Below are 20,998 nucleotides of genomic sequence, written 5' to 3'. Positions count from 1 at the left end.
AACCTTTTAACGGCTGTCATGAATGTTGCGTAAGTTCATACTCTTGTAGTGTACGGTGAAATACAACAAAGACTGTAGCGAACTGTTTATGTTTTCTTTCCATACCAAAACTTGGTCGTTTACCTTACATTAAATAATACATCTATTCAGAAAACAAGGATAAGTAACATTGTATTTTAAAATGATTTTCAACAATGATAGTCAGTAGCAGGAAAAACTATTTTTCGAATGGTCTGGTGTGATTTTGGGGCTTGAAATTTTAGGTGTTCATTTTTAAAAATATAATATTTTAATTCCCATTTCTTTAAATACTTTCAGTTCGACTCGCCTGGCGAGTTTACTTTCATACCAGAAATTCTTATTGGCATGGAAAGGGTTAAAAACATTTATTACAAAATCTTTGTCATGGCTGCGATTGTGAATTAATTGTTGTTACAAGAAGCATTATTAAATTTACTTTATATATGTCTATACTAATTTTTTGATATATCTACGGTTGTAGGGCTCTTATTTAAGTTACCCATTTGTTGTTATCTCAGTAGCTGAAATGAAATCAATCATTCCTCCAAACAATTATGAATTGGATTGTAGAAAAACTGTTGAAAATATTACTGCATATTTCAATTCACCATTTATGAACTTCGTTACATTTAAATAAATCAATGTTTTTATGTATTATGGTCCATTGATAAGGTATTTCCGTTACGACTGTTTCACAGATCGTGTGAAATACATATAAAATGTACTAGAAATAATCTAATAACAATGTTTTTAGTTTTCTTTTTTAGTAAGCATATTTTTTTGAATTTAGTGTTATATAAAAAGGAGAATAAATTTGAAAAACTTAATTTCTTTATTTTCAGTGATTGCTTTTGTTTCTTGGTCGGAACAACATTTGGCGTTTGTAAGTATTTTCTTTAATATTATTATTGCATTAGTAATTACTTTGAATAACATCTACTCCAATTACTTGCAGTCTCTTTTTTCTCATATTTTCACTTTCCCTTTTTCTCTTCTGTAGGAAAGCATACTAGGTAGGCGTAGGTAATAAAACTCCATGTTGAGCAAGACTAATATTTTAATGTACCCTCTGAATAAACATAAAAATGCACAGATAATAAATCATTCACTTGTTTATGAATACAGATACTACAACTTGAGCCATTGTCATTTTTTGCGGGATATTAATGATAGTTAAAAATTAGCTGGCATTACGAGATTCGAAGGTCGGATCGGTTTTTATCCTAAAAGATCTTAATGTACACGTAGTGTTAAAATTTACATCTCACATAGAAATGTGTTATAAATTTAACATTTAGAACATTTTTAACAAGAAGTACAGATAATTAGAATAGATGTATTTTTTACAGCGTGATACCATTATGAAGTATAAAACTTACTATTTCGAAAATTATATGCGAGCAACAATGGCACCAGGATTTTTTTATCCATATTCGGTAATTTTCACTTTTGACGATTACAATTTTCAATGCTATTTGTTGCCGCTTCACTTCATAATTATATTATAATTTAGTTACAAAGCCAGCTAAAAGATAGTTAAATTTATACCAACTAAATTAACAAAGTAAAACTAGGGTAAAATAACAGAGGTAGATTCCGCAATAACAATATTTGTTAGGTGCACGAATGGGCCGGATCGACCAGTGAAATACCACGACCACGACATGACATGACTGTGGTGCCGAAGACCTAATTTTATTCCGTTTTCCCTTCCCACCGATTTCTTATTAGAACAGGATTGGAAGGAGAAGTGAATTTGGTGGAAGAGGGGACGCATAGAGAGGGAAAATGTGCTTTTTCTGTGCGTCCCCTTCTCCGTTGTTTAAAGGTAGGCAACGTATTTGCGGATGTCTATGGACAACGGTCGCCTCGCTATTTCGACGAATTAAGGTGGCTGTTTGCTCTTTTACCACCTTTTGATATAAAAAAAATAGGGTCACCTATCACGTTTCTAATACTTATTCCTTCTTCTTTCCTCCCCTTTTCCTGTAATATGAGCAATAATGTAGATTTACCATAAGTAATAATACACAATAATATACACCACGATTTCGACTACATAAACCATACTCACCACATGTACTATTTTTCCTTATTTGTTTGGCTCCATAATTATGTTTGTCTTAGCCGATTAACTACTGCAGCCTGTCAATGGCTTGCGTGCACGACTCTCGGTCTGTCTGCGCAACATCGCCCGATGGCTGCAGTCGCCGCAAGTTCCTCGATCAGTGCGACATGTTCGAATATAATTGTGATTATAACGCACGTATGTACCAAGTTAAATATATCCAGTTAGCGGTTTTATTTGTAGAGGCACTTTATTTTAAAAATCTTTCAATTGACAAGGCTGTATGTAAAGGTCTTTTTATGGTTAAAATCTTTTTATATCCTACTTAAACAATGCAGGAATATTTACTTCTTTAAAATTTTTTGATTTAGTTGGATTTTAATAACTCCTAAATTTTCATACAAGGCACACTTACTTTATTTTGCTAATACATTCTATCAGGCGTTATTTTTTAGTCAAGTATTTTAAGTAGGTAGATTATATTTATTTAAGATAATATTTCATGTGTTGTTGTTGTGATATTACTTATGAATATCATTAAAGTTATCTAAAGAGAACATTTATGTAAAAATATTATTATCAATTCCTTATATTATTTTTTACTACACTGACATCAGGCAAATTTGGAATAACATCGAGGTATAAAGTTATAGATGGAGAATAAACTTTAAGATTAACGTATCAATAACAAATTATTTTTCAGACTTTACTACCGCAGTCACGACCCAATGTCCACATAGTATGGTTGATTTTGCTTGTTAAAAACCAATAAATTTATCTAAAAATAAATAAACTAGAATTAATTCGTGAACTTTCAATTTCTTCCTAAAGCACAATATTATAATTAGGATTTTTAAAACTTAAGTATTAAAGTAGTTTGCGGAAGTAATACTTAAGTCGTTCAATACTAATATTTAAACCTATTTAATTAACTACTTTAATTTATTCCTCTCAAGTATCGTTGGCTAGAGGCCGGTAGTAAAAATTTAACCAAAACATAATAAAAAACCTGTTCCATGACCCCACGCGAGTGGGATGATATACTGGATTAAGTTAAATCAGAAAAAGCTATAAAGATTGTATTGTTAATAGTTACACCTTTCCTTTATTCATCATCCATAAATCTACTACAAGTTCGTTTATTACATATTACCTACCGATATATTGAGATTTATCCTTGGTATATTAAATTATCAAATATTATATTTGAAAAGATAAAGAAGAAGCCAAAAGATTGAAATTCAAAGATAAATTGATCATAGTTGGCTGAAAGGCAAACTAAGTGAACAAACCTGATTGGAGACTGAAAAACTATAATTATAAGGTACTATAATACTATATTCATCTTATTGTTAAGATTGAAATAATTTTTCCAGATTATGAAATGGTTGAATGTGAAATTCCCAACAATTCGGAGAACGTGGGATTGTGTACTCCAGAAGCTTCGAAGCTACATACAATTGCGATGAAAGATTACTTTTATTCTGTTTATAAAGTTAAAGATTCATTCTTCGACAACGAAGATTTGAATGTAACATCTGAAGCACCTTCTAATGTAGAAATATTAAAAGAATTTACTTCTGTTGAATTACAAGAAAGTACTTGTAAAACTAATTGTAAAAGACCACGATCGTGGGCAACAACTGTAAAAGGTGAAACTAGAGATTTCTTTAGAGTTTTGCAAGCCAGTGAAGAGACGAATAAACGTGTTTGATTTATATGAACAATTAACTACAATTGAATTGTTATGACGAAGCAGTTTCAACAGTGAAAATCGCCACCAACAACATCTGTTACACAAATGGGCCCGCTCGACCAGTGAAATACCACGACCACATAGAAGATAGTCATAAAGTGAAAGAAATTCCGCGTATGAAGTGGAAATTGTATCTTCTGATGCATCCACTCCTCCGTCGATTAAAGGCACATCTTCAGTTGTCTATGAGCAGCTGCCGGTTCGCTTTTCGGTGAATTCAGATGACCGCTTGCTTGTAAAAGTATTTATTAATATTTTGTGGAGTATCTGGGTATAATTAATATTTCTTATTTATTTTGTTCTCAACTATGTTGTCCTCTTTTCCTGAATTCTATTGCTTGCATTAACTACCTACTTATAATAATATATTCCCTGTCATTTTTTAAAATAAACTATTTTGGCTCATAATAATACAACTACGTCATGAAATGAAAACAGTACTTAACGACAACATTTCTTTTTATTCTTATTTATTACATATACTAAATCTTTATAAGTACATTGAATTTTATATAATGTCAAACATTGTCTTAGAAAAAATAACAATAATGATATTAACTCACTATATCATACAACTAATTAAGGCAGTAACAATTTGAGCATTTTTGTCTCGTAATGAGTAAACTTTTCCTTAGTGATTATGTTAAATTAACAAATACTTATTTACTTATTATGTTAAATTTAATTGACTAGCATAGGTTTGACCACATCGGTATTAGTATGATTCTTCTTTCTAAATGCATTAATGAGACAGTCGTTTGCGAATATTTTTTGATTTCCTTTATAATACGCTTCTATTTCCGCTAATGATTTGTTTTCCGTTTCCGGTAAGTATAAATATAAATACATAGTTCCTATAAATGCAAGGATGGCGTAGATAGCGAATGTACCACTGATATGGAAACTAGCTTCTAGATTATAATTGGTTTTTGTCGCAAGAAACACTATGACGTAGTTGCATGCAGCTGCCATTCCAGTCGCCATACCTCGACTTCTGTAAAGTTAATTGTAATTTTGTATTAGTAGTCATACCAAAACTGGATAATATTTTTTTTACATTTATTTCGACTAGCAAAATTTAAGAGTAAAAGAAAGCTTATCAGTTTTTGAAACACTGTGCATTAAAGGGTTAAAACTTGAAAAGGTTAGTCTTAACGATTCATCTTTGAAGATTAAGTTTGATGAACACAATTTCAATTACCTTATATTTAACTTTACTTACTACCTTTAACTTATATTACATCATTTAAGAAAACAATATATCGGCTTACCTGAATGGAAACACTTCAGACAACAAAATCCACGGAATGCCTAAGGTCGTAACGCACACTAGCGCCATTAGTAATACAACTGGCATCATCTCTTTCGCCTCCGGGAACGTACTTGTTTCATAAGAGAACACGGATATAGGAGTCTTGATACTTGCGTATACACTGATACTCAAACTGCAAAGTGCTGTGGCTAGGAGTGATCCGACTACTAATTTTCTCTTCCCTATCGTCTTAACTATTATCGCAGATAAAATATTCATTAAAACAAGCACGGCTCCTACTATGACCTGAAAGAAAAAAAAACATTAATTATTTCCAATCGCTACTGATGATAGTCATTTTTTTATAATGGATGGACGTAGTTTAATATATCACGACGTGTTAATGTAATTTTATTTAAATGGGTTATTAAATTCTCTTGCACATTTTTTTATTTTATTAGGAATGTTGCTTGCGTAAAATCTTACTAAATCAAGATTCAAATAGCAAAATAGAACATATTTATTATCACTGACTGGATAAACTGGGTTTTACAAAGAATTAAAAATAAAAAAATCGTGAAAGTTCGCTATTTCTTTAGTGCTTAAGTTCATTTTATCGCTTAAACGGCAATTATTAGTCGCCAGCTTAGTACAGAATACTATAATTATTAGTATTACTTACCACGAAGGTTTTAGCGTCGTATTTCATGCCGAGAGCCTTACAAAAGTTGACCAGATTAGGACGAACCGGTATGAGGCCGCTCAAAGTATGAAATAGAAAATACGCCATCACTAAAGTGAATGGTCTCATGGTCTCTTTAACTAAGAAAACATGTTTGAACTTTAGTATTATTCTCTCCACAATGCCGCAGTTCATATGCTCACAAGAGCCAGTCTCACTTTCTCCATCTCTAACGCAAACTACGCATTGTTTATTGAGATCATTATATCTGAGAAGTTCTTCAAACTCTTCTTTAACATCTTCCGGCTTCACCCAACCTCTCAGACGACATAGCGAATTCAACGCGTCTTTTTGCCGACCTTTTGATAACAGCCAAATTGGTGTTTCAGGTACCTGAAATTTCAAATAAGGTTATTTTACGAAAAAAAAAAATTAAAGGTTAAAAATATAAAATAAAAAAGACACTTCTCACTTCAATGTCGCTTAACCGTTTAGGAAACCGGAAGTCACGATAGAACGGATATACAATTTATAAAAGTACAGTGTAGTAATAGTTTATTTGATGGCGGCGTTTTAGTATGTGTGTACAGTGTATTCTTTAAAAATTTTATATTTACCAATAATACAAGAGCCATCGTTGCTAACGGTACAGACAGCGACACAAGTGCTGCCTGTCTCCATGGTAACACAGTGCCCAGTAAGTACGCAACGAACATTCCCGCTGATGTGAAACCATTTGTCAGTGTTGTAAGAAATCCTCGGATTGATGGATCACTGAAATTAAATATATAAATATGACTTTAACATTTTCCTTTTCAATATACGAACATACAAAACTTACAACAATCTCTTGTAGAGAATAACTCAAGAATAATTATTACTTTAAATCCTTGATGGGATCTGAATTAAACTTACGATTAAAATACACTGCATTAAATATTGAGATTTTAATTTACAGGTAATAGAATTACAACAAAAAAACTCTTTGGTCTAAATTAGTAACCATAGATTACTATCAGTCTTGAATATTAAGTGACAAATGTTAAATGTCAGTCTAAAAAAACTCAGGTTGCTAAAGCGAGCTAAAATATAGGCATTTAAGTGCAATCTGATCTTAAATTATCATCTTTGTCGTGTGTAAGGTTTTTTTTTATTTATAATAGATATTTTTATAGAATAAAGCAGATTCTATCAAGGTAATTTATGATAAATACTGGTGACAATAAATTGACTTTATACAGAATGTTAAATTTTTCATAGGGGTAAAATTGGACATCTTTAACTCCTAGATCCAGGGTAATAGATAAGTTAACACATTATTGAAATTCAAATAAAACTATTTTATTTATTTTAAATTGTGTCAAGAATTGTTTTCTTTTTTGCAAATAACATAAAATTTTGTTCTAATTTCCAAAATATTTTTGTATACTTAATAGATTTTTAATGCTAATTTTGTTTTTGAATTTTAGTTTGTAATCTTATTTGCATATTAATACGTATATCTAAAAATAAATTTGTTACCTATTAATAGTATTAAAAAAAAACAAGTCTGTGAAACCAAGTTGACGCAATTAATTATTTGAGAGTTCTTTATCAATACTAATGGTCAAAAATAAAAGCCAAGCACAATTCAAATGCATTTGCTTGGACATATCAGGAAAAAGACTTTTTCCTAGCACAAGGACTGATGCGCCCGAAGGCACTATACTTTAATCTTCCCCTTTACTAAGACTACGAGAGTAGTTACCTTAAAAGTGAAGGCGATGCATGCATTTGTGCTATCAGCAACGTTCGCATTCGCCTTTCCACCTATTTTATTTATGAAAAAAATGAGGCATTTATGCTGTCACCCTCATTTCCAGTTTACCCGAAATACTTGGGCATTGCAGAATAATATTTGGATACGGTACACTTATTCTATTTATACATATATACCAAGGAAGTGACACACTTAGCGTCTTGACAAATATCGTGACAATACATCTTTTGCAGATATTAAGTAATTATTATAAACTATAGTCTAGTATGGTGAATATAAAACGTCAGAATATTAAACTATTACTAGTTACCATCAAACTTATTGAACATAATTGCTTAAATACTTACGTTACTTCACCAACATAGGTGACAGATGGCGCTTCCATGATTCCTATGCCGATACCCAAGAGCGCGTTACCAACAAACAAGGAAGGTACATTCCATGCGTAGTACATCAGCAGCCAAGCTATTAAATGCGGTATATTTACTAGGAATAAAGCCTTTTTTCGCCCGAAGTAGTCCAAAAGAGGTCCCGAAAATATACTGCCCAAAGGTTGACATAAAAACGCCATACTTCCTGCAATTAAAAATGTTTATCTTTACGATTCGGATGCATTAGACGATTTACATTTTTGTTCGTATGTGTATCTTTTCGTAATAAATTTACATATTAAAGTGACCATTTAAACCAGTCTTACGAAACCGAAAATAGATAACTTTATATTTTATAGCTTTTTGACCAAAAATGTAGCTGTCAATTTATATTATTAAATTATTTTTGTTTAAGTTTTTTATGTTTTTGCATATAGTCTTTTTCTGCTCAGCTTTTGATTTTTCTCGATAACAATTTAAAAAACCAGATATATAGCCTTTACAATTAGCGTGAATTAAAGGGGACTTTTTAATACCGTTATAATATCAGGTTGTCATGGTACAGGGAGTCTTATAACGGAAATATAGCAACTCGACGTATACTTGTTTTTATTAATTATAACGTCCATATACTTTATCGGCAATTAAGGATAATTAAATTGGAAGTAACATGCCGAATTAGCAACTCCAGTCATGTAATATGTAACTTAATTAAAGACCTTAAACTTAAAAATATTATGAAGGTTACTCTTATTTCTGAAGAATTAATTATATTGATATAGGAAAAATATGAAAATTTAACTTGTAGATATGACATTGGGAGATGCCAGCAACAACATATGTTGAACAAATGGATCAGCTCAACTGCTACAATACTACGACCACACAGAAGACAGTCGTGAAGTGAAAGCAATTCCGCGTTCATTATGATGAGTGTGCGTGTCATAGGTCTAATTTTAGTCTTATTCCTTTCCACCCTTATCTTATAAGAAAAGGACTGGAAGGGTAAATATTCCCTTTCTGTCCGTCCCCTCCATCTTCGATTTTGTAGGTAGGCATTGAATTTGCAATAGCGAATAACTATTGGCCACTTGATCGTTTACCATAATTTCCTAAAATTAAGTATGGCAATATCTCGTATTTAGAATTGGGCAATCTAGTGTCCTTGGTATCTTGGCAGTCCATCGGTCACTTACACTAGTGAAAACTTATTTAAATAATATCTATTCACCACTAAGAGCTTAATATAGGAATAGAAAGTTGTATCGACCAGATAACACTACGGAAATCAAGATTATAACAGTGTTCGTAATAATATGTATGTAGAGTAGAGAATTTTTATTACCTACACATATCGGTAAAATAAACAAACAAATCAATTAAGTCGAAAAGTCATATTAACATACTCAATTATAGAGACAGTTTACTCTACGAAAGTCGACTAAGAATATATGTGGGTAGTGAATTTTATTTTTAGGCGGAGAACCGCGTACCATGGAAGGCATTGAGAAAGGCCTACTATGCCTTTGATAAAGGCTAATGATGACGATGTTGAATATTAATATTTTCATCTTATCTCTGTTTATTCAAAGAAAATGAGATGGTTATGTTTTCCTACTAGTGTTTTAATTGTGGGTTTCGATTGCAGTGAGCCTTGTGTTGAGACATATTACCAACCCGGATATTCTAACTGGAAAAATACAACCCGTAATGCAAGTGTCGCTGAATTCGTAACCGTTGACAATTTACATACATTTAATATATGTTTGAGTTGTATTTCACCTTCACTAAGATTTAATTCAGAAACTAAACATATAATTATTTATGACCTCATTTTTATTAATAACTAACTGATACAAAAAATAATATTTAATTACGTTATAAAATGCTTATATGGTAATTCGTCTTGAATATCTGTGGCCTTAGTTAGGTACCTTAGTTCAAGGTACGGATTGCGTAAGAAACTATGGGGTAATTAAAATGTTAAACAAACATAAATATACCCGTCTAGCTGTCGCCCGCGACTCCGTCCGCGAGGAATTAAAAATAATACAGCTTATGTGTTCTCCCAGACTATGTTCTACATCTATGCTAAATTTTATCAAGATCCGTTTAGCCGTTTCGGAGATACCTTCAAACAAACATCCATTCATCTAAACATTCGCATTTATAATCTATATATATATAAGAAAGTTGTGTTAGTTACACCATTTATAACTCAAGAACGGCTGAATCGATTTGACTGAAAATTGGTGGGCAGGTAGCTTAGAACCAGGAAACGGACATAGGATAATTTTTACCCCGTTTTCTATTTTTTTTTATTCCGCGCGGACGGAGTCGCGGTTAAAAGCTAGTATTACATAAACGAGAGTATATCAAAATATTATGCCAACATCTCATATCCATAGATAATCTTACTATAAAACTACTATTATAAATGCTAGTTATGTATACAGAGAAGGAAAATTCTTAAAAAAACTTAATTAAATGTAAATCAAGTAAGGAAAATCCAATAAATTTACTTCTAACATTAAATTTAATTTTACACAAAACTTATGTGATAAAAACCACCAATGATTACTTAAAAATACTTAAATCATTTGATTAATACGTTAAGCGAAAAAAATTTTCCCCTTAAATTAATGTGGAGAAATGCTATTTTATTAAAATAATGTTTGTTTTATGAGTTATGATGCAATTTCGTAATAATAGGCGATCGACTAGTTTTCCACATTTGCTTACTTTGTTATCTGAATTATTAAGCTGTTTGCTGGTGAAGATTTTCATTCACATTTTTCACAAACATACTTATAAAAAAGATACATAATTAATTTCAGTTCACACGCCTAAACAAAAATAAATATCTCCGATTTATATAAAACTTTATCTCTTACAATTTAACTACTTATTACGTTAATTAATGTTTCTCCGAAGTTGCCAGTGACAAGTTGTGAAAAAAAATAACACGAGTTTCTGTAACCGTTACGTTTCCACTCACAGACTCGAACAAAAACATATAACTATCTCAGCTTTTTCATGGAGAAAAAAAGGATGGTATGACTGTTACTGCAATAACACGTGGAATGTTTAATCATTATCTTAACTAGTTTGATATGGAAGGTTTTAATACGAATCTGTATCTCGCCCACATATAAGGAATAAATTTAAGATAAAGGTAATAGAAATCTACATAAATATATTACGTTTTTATTATAATTTGGATCGGATAACCGTGAATATACTTCTTATCTTCATATCAATTCGGTTTTAATATGTATAAAACAAACTAATGCAAATGTCGTTTCATAGAACATGATTTAACAATATACTAAAATTAACATATCGTTATCGTAATCTAACTGAATATATTGCAGCCTTGTGGAATTCTATGGACCTTCTCACGTACCAATTTTTCAACAAGTGTTTACTGGCAAAAGACCTGTCGAAATTACATATCGACATTCATCCCATTCTCTTACAAAAGAACAGAGAAAACAATATATTTTTGTATAGATATTTCAACAGTCATGAAAAAAAAATTCTGCCCTTTTTACCAAAAAATCTTCTCCATTACTAAACACGTTCAACGTTAAAAGAATTTGCAATTGTTGATATGAATAAAAAAAATACAACAAAGTGGGCACAGTAAATATAAGCCATTAAATTCTCGTCGTAACATTATATGACAGTTTGTTGCATGAAACATAAAAACTTCAATGATTTTTTTTTGTGTAAAAACTTCGTGATTGGTTTTTTCTTTATAATAGACGTTATTTTGACAGTTGGGAAAGAGAAGGCACGAGTTTGGAAAAGCTAAAGAAAAAGCACGAGTAAAAAGTGTTTTAATACAGTTGCTGAAAAAGTGGCGTATTGCAGGGACTAAGAGCGTTTGGAATGTGGGCTATTACATACTCTTGCTTTTATATACTCGTAATGAAATATACTATTTCGAACCTTCTTTTCATTTTGTCCTGTTGGTCACGTCTTTCCCGAACGCTCTGATGCATGACACTTGCACGCGAACTTCACATATATCAATTATCAACTCGTTCGTTCACCATTCGAGTCGCCGACATTCTCCCAACATTTATTTATGTATTTATTTTATTTTTTTAGTAGTACATAAGTAACATAGTTGAACTTACGAGCGACAGCGAAAATGACAGCACGTCTCCAAGTTTTTAATTTAACGATTAACGGACTTTTATTAACGGAAGTTGAGTTTAACGGAAGTTAACAAAAGCGTTAACACTTTTTGAAGTTAACTTAAAAGTTAATCCGTTAAGCAAAATGTTAACTTCGTTAACTAACGATTAACGGATTAACGAGTTAATGCCCAGCTCTGATGAATTCCCTTCGAACGCATATTCTCTTTCACACAATGCATCCATACTTTATTCGGTCTTCCTCTAACTTTGTAGCCATCCGTCCAATCTCATTACATTCTGTTCTTAGCATAAATGAAACATTTGTTACTTTTGTTGTAGCAAAACATGTTTTTGTAATAAAAATATAACGCGCATTTCGTATGCAAATTAATGTTTAAAGGAAACTGCTAATAGAAATAATATTCTTTAATGATACATTTTTCATTCGTGTTTTATTTATACAATTAACGTGAATATTGACAATACTCCTTTGGAGTGAAAAGTTGCCCCGACTCTTTTATTTTTTAATTTTTTAAACCGAGTTGCCACGAATAAGCAATTCACTATATTTTGTTTGGCATAAACATGTTTTAAAATTACGTTATTAAGTAGGCAATTCAGTAAAATAATACGTACAAAATTATATAGAATATAGCCAGTTACTAAAGCTTAAATTGCGACGCTGGTCAGTTCTCGGAATAGATTGACGATAACAAGCCTGAGCTCCTAAACCAGGTGGCCACAACCTGTGGCCCTATACAATTGTAAAAATTTATCTTTCTTAAATTTTTTTTTTTTTATTTATTTAAAAACAACCGCATAGCATCCTTACAGTACGCAACCAATTTGACACTATATATACTAGTTTACACGATAACATTTATAATAACAGTAAAAACACATAACAATGGCAAATAATAAAAAATACATAGATAAACAGTGCAAGAATATATCAACGCGTAACTACACATCAATATTATTAATCAATAATCAATAAATTTAATATTCAAACGTCTTCCACACATCTATAGGCAGCCTCTGTGAATTTCGGCTCGCTGCAACTAAATATATCTATAACCCTAGATATGATGTTGAGAATCCATAGAAATAATTCAATAGTATAGAGTTAAAATAAACAACATCATATTATTTTAACTAAAAATATTTCAACATACTTATGTATAATAAGAAAATATGCACATACATTTTTATAACATTAGCGGTCGCTCTTAGGTCAAAAGTCGGACATAATTCTCAATCAAAAAGCATATATATATATATTTTAATTTCACATTCATCCATTCGAAAAATTTACAAAAAGATATAAAGTTGTCGCTTTACAACAAAAACAGATATAAAGCAAATAAATGTGAAAAGATTGCCGACTCCTATAAGAAGTTAGAGTGAACCGTCCGTTATGCTATCTGTATCGTTTAAAAATAAATTACGTAAGTTGTTATTGAAAGTTCTTGTTTCAAGCTTTGAAAATTATTAAATTCTATAGTGTGGACGAGTATAGTGAAAAAAAAATGAGTTTCCTTACCAAACCAAGAGGCCTGCTTCTTGTTGATAGAGAGACCTTCCTTTGCATCCAGTACTTCAGGCAAAACCATGGTGACGAAGCTCATCGACATTCCCAGCCCCACAAGTAGAAAATCTAGCGACAAACATGCTAACACCTGGAAAAACCCAAATTATAAGGTCAAAATACACAAAGGCATACGTTTTTAAATAAGAATAAATTATTAGTAGCATAATATTATAGTCTGATAATTCCTTGTTTTTTCAAACTCCACTTTTTATCGCGGCATAAGGTTAAGAATATCGCAGATAGAGAATACGCGTGAAGTCCACGTTTTACGGGATGTTGGGATTCGACGCGGGAATCACCAGCACTATATAAGGTTAACACAAAAGTATATCATATAGAATGTTATTTTAATTAGGTGATGTGCTAGGAAAAAAAGAAAAAGATTTATCTTACATACTTCACATTACACTATCCGATTTTTCCAGTTCTAAATGTTTTAACACTCCTTCTTTTTTACACAGATGTTAGTTGAAATCACATTTTCGGTGATAACCATGAAAAGGCACATATTGTTCAATGACAAAAATCAAACAAAGTTTAAATTAATACTCGTAAATCAAAGACGTTACTTAATGTTTTGTTTTGCTTAATGTTTCATTGAGTAATATTAATTTTAATTATCAAGTGTCCAAGAATTTATAGTTAATGAATAATGAATTAAAAAAATGAACAAAAAAAAATTAATAACCAATTATGAAGGAGCTATCAATTAATTTAATATAATTATATTCATTAGAACACAAATCAATAAATGTTGAAATAATTAATTTGAAATACCTATTTTATAAAAAGTTAAAAATAAATTCCTTTTTTTTTATTAAAAGCATGGGTCATGAAAATTTTCGGCTCGATTTAGCAATTACCAATTGCTACATTTGACAAAAAAAAAACTATTAAAAAAGGGGTAAGTCAAATAATACCGTATAAAATCTGATATGCCTACCTGAGATGATACAACTCTCCATCGACTGATTTTCTTTGCTTCATCATTAATTTGTATAGTCATCTTACTTTCGATTCTTTCTATTGTTTCTTCTCTGTTCCAAACAGCCTGTAACACTATCGTTGCAACTTGCACAAATAGAATATATCAGTTGTAGCACATTTATAATCTTGTTATGAAATGGAACTCCTTATTTGTCACTTTTATTATCTACATTAATTGTTATTTATTAAACATATCACTATCATTACACACAAAATAACAATTTAGATACTAAACTAAACATTCTCAATTGGTTTATATTTTGTGTTACGAAAAATTTATATATTTTCTTATTACATATTATTTTATGGAATAGGATGTATTGTACTATCCCCGTTGGCAAAAATGTTTTAAATGAAAACCACAATACTTCAGTTTAATAATAAAATTAATAAACATTACTTAATTATTAACATTTAACGAAGACCATTAAGTTTCCTATTAATGGAACATAATGTCTTATAAAAATTTACATAGATTTGTATGCATGTATTACAATTCTTCCAAGAAATATAACGGAATTTAAAACGAGATTTAATTTGTAAATACTAGTCAATATTATTATTATAAAAATCCGATGGACTTAAAAACTCTTGAGTACTATTTTATTAAATCTGTATACATTTAAAAAAAATGTATTTTTCATCATAAACTTGCAATATTTTGCTTTTACCAGAAATCGCTTTTACAGGATTTTTAACGAAATTTTTATAAAAAACTTCTATACAAAATTAACGAACTTTATCTATGCTAATTAAGTTCTGATTTGTGACAGTCGTTTCATATTTGTAAAACACGTTTAAGCACTAAGATTAATTTAATACGATGATAAATATTAATTCAAACATTAATATCTAAACGTGGAACTTTGCCAGCACACATTTTTTGATACTTATTGCCATCACCTTCATTCTTTTTGACAAAACAGAGAAAACAATATTTATTAACATTAGTTTACGGCAGTCGAACTCTACGGTAACTAATATAAATTGTCACTTTATGAAATAGAATGCAATAATGTTAAACAAAACAAAGTTTTAATAATATAACTAACTAGATGTTGCCCGCGACTTCATTCGTGTGTTATTAAATACTAAAATGTTTCTTCAGTTCGCAGAATACATAAAATAAACGTATGTCGAAACAAAACTATTTACAATAGTGACCGATGCCGCGGTGCACTACCGGTCTAATCTTCGCGAGCTAGCTTTCGTTGTATCGCGTCAATATTTTGTCAAATCTGGATTACATTACTAAGGCCAGAGTGCTGAAGTCGTGGTAACAGGGCTGGTGTACCCGGGCGTGCAAGCGTGCATTGCACGCGGACGTCACAGCCGGCACAGGCGGCAAATCGAAAGTTATGAATATAAAAAACCGACCTGATGACGGGGTAAAAAAGCATTTTTTTTCTTTCGACTTTAGGGCGGCATTGTAGGTATTACACGCAGGCAAAGAACTAGCGGCGAGCCTGCGTGGTAATCTTCCGACAGTGCTTTAATTTGCATAAGAAGCCTAAGTTCATTTTAAATTTTGACCATGGTTTTCCTAAATATATCATGCGCATGTAATATTCTAATATTTACTTTGATGTTAAATACAGACACTACATTTTTATTTACAATAAAAGGAATAAAAGAATAAAATAGTATTTGTTTTAGTACCAATATATTATTTAAATCTGAGATTTAATGATCAAATTTAAATGCGTTCAAATTTTAAAAGCAAATAAATAATCTAAAAAGATTATCTCTCGTATATAAAATCGGTTGTTTGTATGTAAAATTTCACATGCCTTAATTATAAGCAGTTCGTTCCTAAATAAGCATAATTTTTAATCGATAATTAGTGTCTTTTAATCATTTTGATCTTTGTTTAACTACAATATATTTCTCATTGAGGATTCAGGAAATTAACATTGAAAAAATGTACATTTCATTTTCTTGCAATTCAATAAATTAAACTAATAAATTCCTAATCTATCCTTAATTGATGTTGATTTTTATTGACAATTCCTTATCGTACAAAATCTGAAGACGTTCGATTTTATTAAGGTCATGTAAAATTCAAATGGTCTACTGCTGAATCGTGACGGCATTAAAAATAAGTTCAAATCAAATTCTCGGTGGCTCAGGGGTTAATCACTTGACTTGCAATCTGCATGGCCTGGGTTCGAATCCCGCCACATAGACATCAGTCGTGTGTGAAGTCAACCAACCTACATTGGGCCAGCGTGGTTGCCTATGGCCTAGTCACCCCTAACTTAGGGTACGCTCCTAACCCCTCGGTGGGGACGTATAGTGAGCTGCTGATGAAAAATCAATTTTACTTTCGCATTAAAAAAACTAATATGCATTAGTACGTATTAAAAATTCGTGCTCATTTATATTTCTGTTTAAATATAAATTTATGCTATTATTACAATTGTTTAAAACCGCTGACCATATCGAGCATACAAAGTTTTGTCGTCGGCAATAAAATGATGTGTTGACAAAGTTATTTATTAAACACATTGCAACGTTTCATAGTTACGAAATTAAAAACCGGATTGTTAATATTACTACAGTTTAAAATGAACGGAATTAAAATCACTTTTTAATGTGGCCAGTAATTAATTATTCCACTTGCGGTCAAAAAAATTATAGATATTAGACTAGAAGTGGCATTTTTGCTTTGATGTTTTTATAATTGATATTTCATAAAGATAGAATTGTTGCTGTAAAACTACTCGACAAACTCGTAGCACTTAAGATTAACCAAATAGTTGTAGAAAAAGTTAGAAAGTTACTTACTTTTAAAACATTTAAAGCCGTTTACTTGGTAAATCAAGATAGCTGTTTACTACGTTTTGCTAGTTTTCATCACCACAATTACGTCCTTTGAAAAAAAGTTAAGTACGATCCTTTTCTAGCATAACCTATCCTACCTAAACTTTAATAAAATTTGCCCAGTTGCTTAGGAAAGAAAAGGGGAGAAATATGCAGTGATTTTTTTCTAAACATACAAATAAAATTGCAGTGTCTGTATATTATAGTGAGAAAAAAATACATTTCGCGTTTCTGATAACGAAAAAACAATTATTAAAAATTTTGTTTTTCTGTCCGCAAGGTTTGTTCCTTTGTAATCTCCGGAACGGCTGGACTGATTTTGACGGGACTTTAATAGAATAGCGGGCAACATGGGCCTATTTTAGGCAAATTTTTTCTTTAATTCTTTGTTGTCATAATTGGGGGCGCTCGCTAGTTATATTTATATTACAAATCAGGAATATATGTAGATAGATTAACTGAATAATTTGGTTGTTTCCTCTTGGGCCGATCAAAAATCAAGTGGCCTAATGTAAAAAATCCCACTGCACCGATTATTCGGTGTGCTTATCGACCAATTGAGAAAGATCGTAATGTACCTATAATTAAATAATAGCTTTATTTTAAGTTTGTCACGTACATTATTGTAGAGCCGTTATTTAGATCTTTCGAAAAGTAACACTATTTAAAACAACAAACAACAAATTTCTGACAACTTTTAAATTGGTCGTATCGATTGATAATATTTGCATTTCAAGATTTACGAACGTTAATGAATTCTCTGTTCCAAGACCAGATAATCTCGTATTAAGCGGGCATTTTCACCGTCAGATTTAAAAGGCCACTGTTGACGTAATAAATAGCTTTTGAAGAACATCACAGGCGTGAATGTGTACTGGTTTCACCAGACTAGAAATGATAAATCAAGCATTTTTATTGTCTATGACTAGAATTGTTAATTAACAATTGTGATACCTCGATTTAATTATTTGTATATTATGGTTTATTAATATAATTATGAAGTTTTGGTTTCCTAGCTTATTAAACCACAAATTTAGTATCTAGTATAGTGTAGATCAAGAAATTGTTTTGAAGTCACCAGTAGGGATTAGTAGCAATACCGCTTAAGGTTTTTTTTGTGTCTGAGTAGTCACTGTTAGCCTTGAGGAGACATTTACAATTTCACCGGGCTTAAGGTGGTCGGACGTAGATGACGCTTAGCTCGTTTAAGAGTAACTAGGTTCTATGCCTCCCTCAGGAGCCTCGGCTCGGTCTGTTACTTCGTTTCTATTACCGGATTGCGAGGCCACCAAGCTCTTAGATCGCTTCGGTGGACGCTCCATGGAGTGACTGGGTTTAAGGGAACCCAGGAGGGGACCACAGCTTGGGCCGTCACTCATTACGCGTTTCTCATTCCAAATCAAGGGTGCCCGGGAGGGCCGAACCTCAGCTTGATCGGTTGCTATTATCTAATTGCAATTATTAATACATACAACATTACTACCACTTCGGAAAGAGTTAGCGCTGGGAGGAAAAATGACGATAGTAACTTCAACAACGCTTCTATTATTATTAGGAGAATACCTGCCTGCTCTGAGGCCGAATCGCGAAAATGATTGCCGGAAACGATAGCGACTGCGGCGTGTGATCTGTGATGTTGATGACCTTAGCCGGAGCGATAGTGATCACATCATGTAAACATCAGAAAGTCAAGAACACGCCTAGGTCTACGATAATCCCGATAATCCAAGCGCGTTCGGATTGTAAGTGGCGGCACCTACAACTACCGGAGTAAAATGACCGACGGCAAAGTCAAAAAGGCGACGCGACGCCAACTTCAGGCAATAGTGGGCAAGTCCAAGTTTAAGTTAGTTGTTTCTCATATATCAGTGTAGAGGGCATAAAGAACCCTAAAACCGAACCTTGGGGTACCCCGGCTCGAACGGAGGCAATTGAGAGTACACTCCCTCGACGCGGTATCGGAACGTGCGATTACTAAGAAAACTCGCTTAAGTTTAATTTTAAATTTTAATTTATTCTTAATCTTAAGCGAGATTTTTAATTTTATCTCCAGCAGCCATATCATGAGAGCCGCCGAGGGGAGGTGTATAAAAACTACTTCCAATAAGACCTGAATGATAGCTCCACCCTATAATCTAGCCTAGATCATCAGCTGGCGACGCGCATGAGCCATAATCTTCTCAAGTTTTATCACAACCTAATTAATAGTCACCCCTGACTTAGGGTAGGTTCCGAGCCCCTCAGTGGGGACGTATAGTAAGCTGATGAATCAATAATCTTGTGACGCCTAGAGGTGGTAATATTCAATTCATTGACTTTTTGATCATATTCAGATTTCTAGATTATAGAAGAAGTAAAACAAGTGCATTAAAAAATAAATTTAAATATAAAGTTTTAAAACACGTGTAAAATTATGGACCATTTTGCTAAAAAAATAATTAATCAATCAGATTTGCATTCATTATTTATAGTTTTTATTTTTATTAAACGTGTTTGTATTAAAAATATCAAGCGATTATCGTGAGAATTAAAAACCGTCGTAGATTATGAGTCGTGAGTATGTCTACACTTTCATTATAAAGAGGAAAGATTTGATTGACTGTTTGTATGCAAAAGGATTTGAAGTAAATTTGGCATACGTCTTTCAAATACCACATTTACCTTACTACATTACATTTGAAATTGTGCTCTGCCCAGCGACTAGAACGTTGTACCGAGCAGTCAAAATATTTGAGACAGAGTATATAAAGCTTCTGTACTGAACTATATTTATATTATCATGTTTTAATTTACACATTTGTTTATTTAAAATCGTAGATGGTTAGAACATGGTATTTCGCAGATGTCGCTTTTTATATTTAACATAGGTCCTTGTGATAATGGTTTATTTGTGATAATTATTAGTCATTTCAATCTAATACATAAAAAATTATTGTTGATATATTTTAATATGTACATTAATGGATGCGGTATTCGAAGTATCCAAGCTTAGAAGTTTAAGCAACTTACAAGTTAATTTAAAGCGTCAAAAGATACCTTCAAATAAACATCCATCCATCCATCTAAACATTCGCATTTATAATATTAGTAAAAAAGATTTATAAAAATAATATTAGTAAGAACATGGGCAAAACATATCATACACCTTTTGATTTAACAAAACAACGGTCATAATTTTTAATATCTGATAAAGTTCATTGTAACTTACATATATTTGCGTCGAAAAACAAAAAATAAATAAAATTGGCAATACGGGAAGTTGGAATTCTGTCGGTTTCGACTGCAGTCATACACGTTATCCCTCAAATTATCTTTAAAAAAGATAGAGACAGCAAATACATCAAAACAAATGTTACTGCAGGCGAAATACGCAGTTAAAAAGCAAAAGAACGTGTATTGAAAAGGCAGTTCCTTGAACTGTTTAACTCGTTTAATGATTTGTATGTTATTGATATTTAATAAGAATAAAAAAGTACTTTTCTTTCTTTGATATACCTTTCCAGTAACTGCAATTTATGAATTCTTAATAACTGTAAATAT

The 20,998-nt window shown here is 31.6% G+C and overlaps 1 protein-coding gene across 4 annotated transcripts in view; it reads right to left on the bottom strand.

The window, feature by feature from the left end:
* Positions 1–4,407: 4,407 nt before the first annotated feature.
* The window catches only part of LOC106709795 (facilitated trehalose transporter Tret1), a 28,129-nt gene continuing 11,538 nt past the window's right edge, over positions 4,408–20,998 (bottom strand). The window contains exons 2-8 of one of the 4 annotated variants that reach the window (XM_045682066.1): positions 14,592–14,832; positions 13,601–13,736; positions 7,886–8,114; positions 6,397–6,553; positions 5,780–6,172; positions 5,117–5,403; positions 4,408–4,839 (exon numbers count right to left, since the gene is read on the bottom strand). In XM_045682066.1, coding sequence (XP_045538022.1) covers positions 4,527–4,839; positions 5,117–5,403; positions 5,780–6,172; positions 6,397–6,553; positions 7,886–8,114; positions 13,601–13,736; positions 14,592–14,654 — 1,578 coding nt within the window. In that variant the 5' untranslated portion in view covers positions 14,655–14,832 and the 3' untranslated portion in view covers positions 4,408–4,526. The remainder of the gene's footprint in view (positions 4,840–5,116; positions 5,404–5,779; positions 6,173–6,396; positions 6,554–7,885; positions 8,115–13,600; positions 13,737–14,591; positions 14,833–20,998) is intronic. The other 3 variants (XM_045682067.1, XM_045682068.1, XM_045682069.1) reach the window with 3 other exon arrangements.

This window comes from Papilio machaon, chromosome 18 (assembly GCF_912999745.1).
Source record: "Papilio machaon chromosome 18, ilPapMach1.1, whole genome shotgun sequence".
Taxonomy (NCBI): Eukaryota; Metazoa; Arthropoda; class Insecta; order Lepidoptera; family Papilionidae; genus Papilio; species Papilio machaon.
This window is presented reverse-complemented; position numbering and strand designations above follow the sequence as displayed.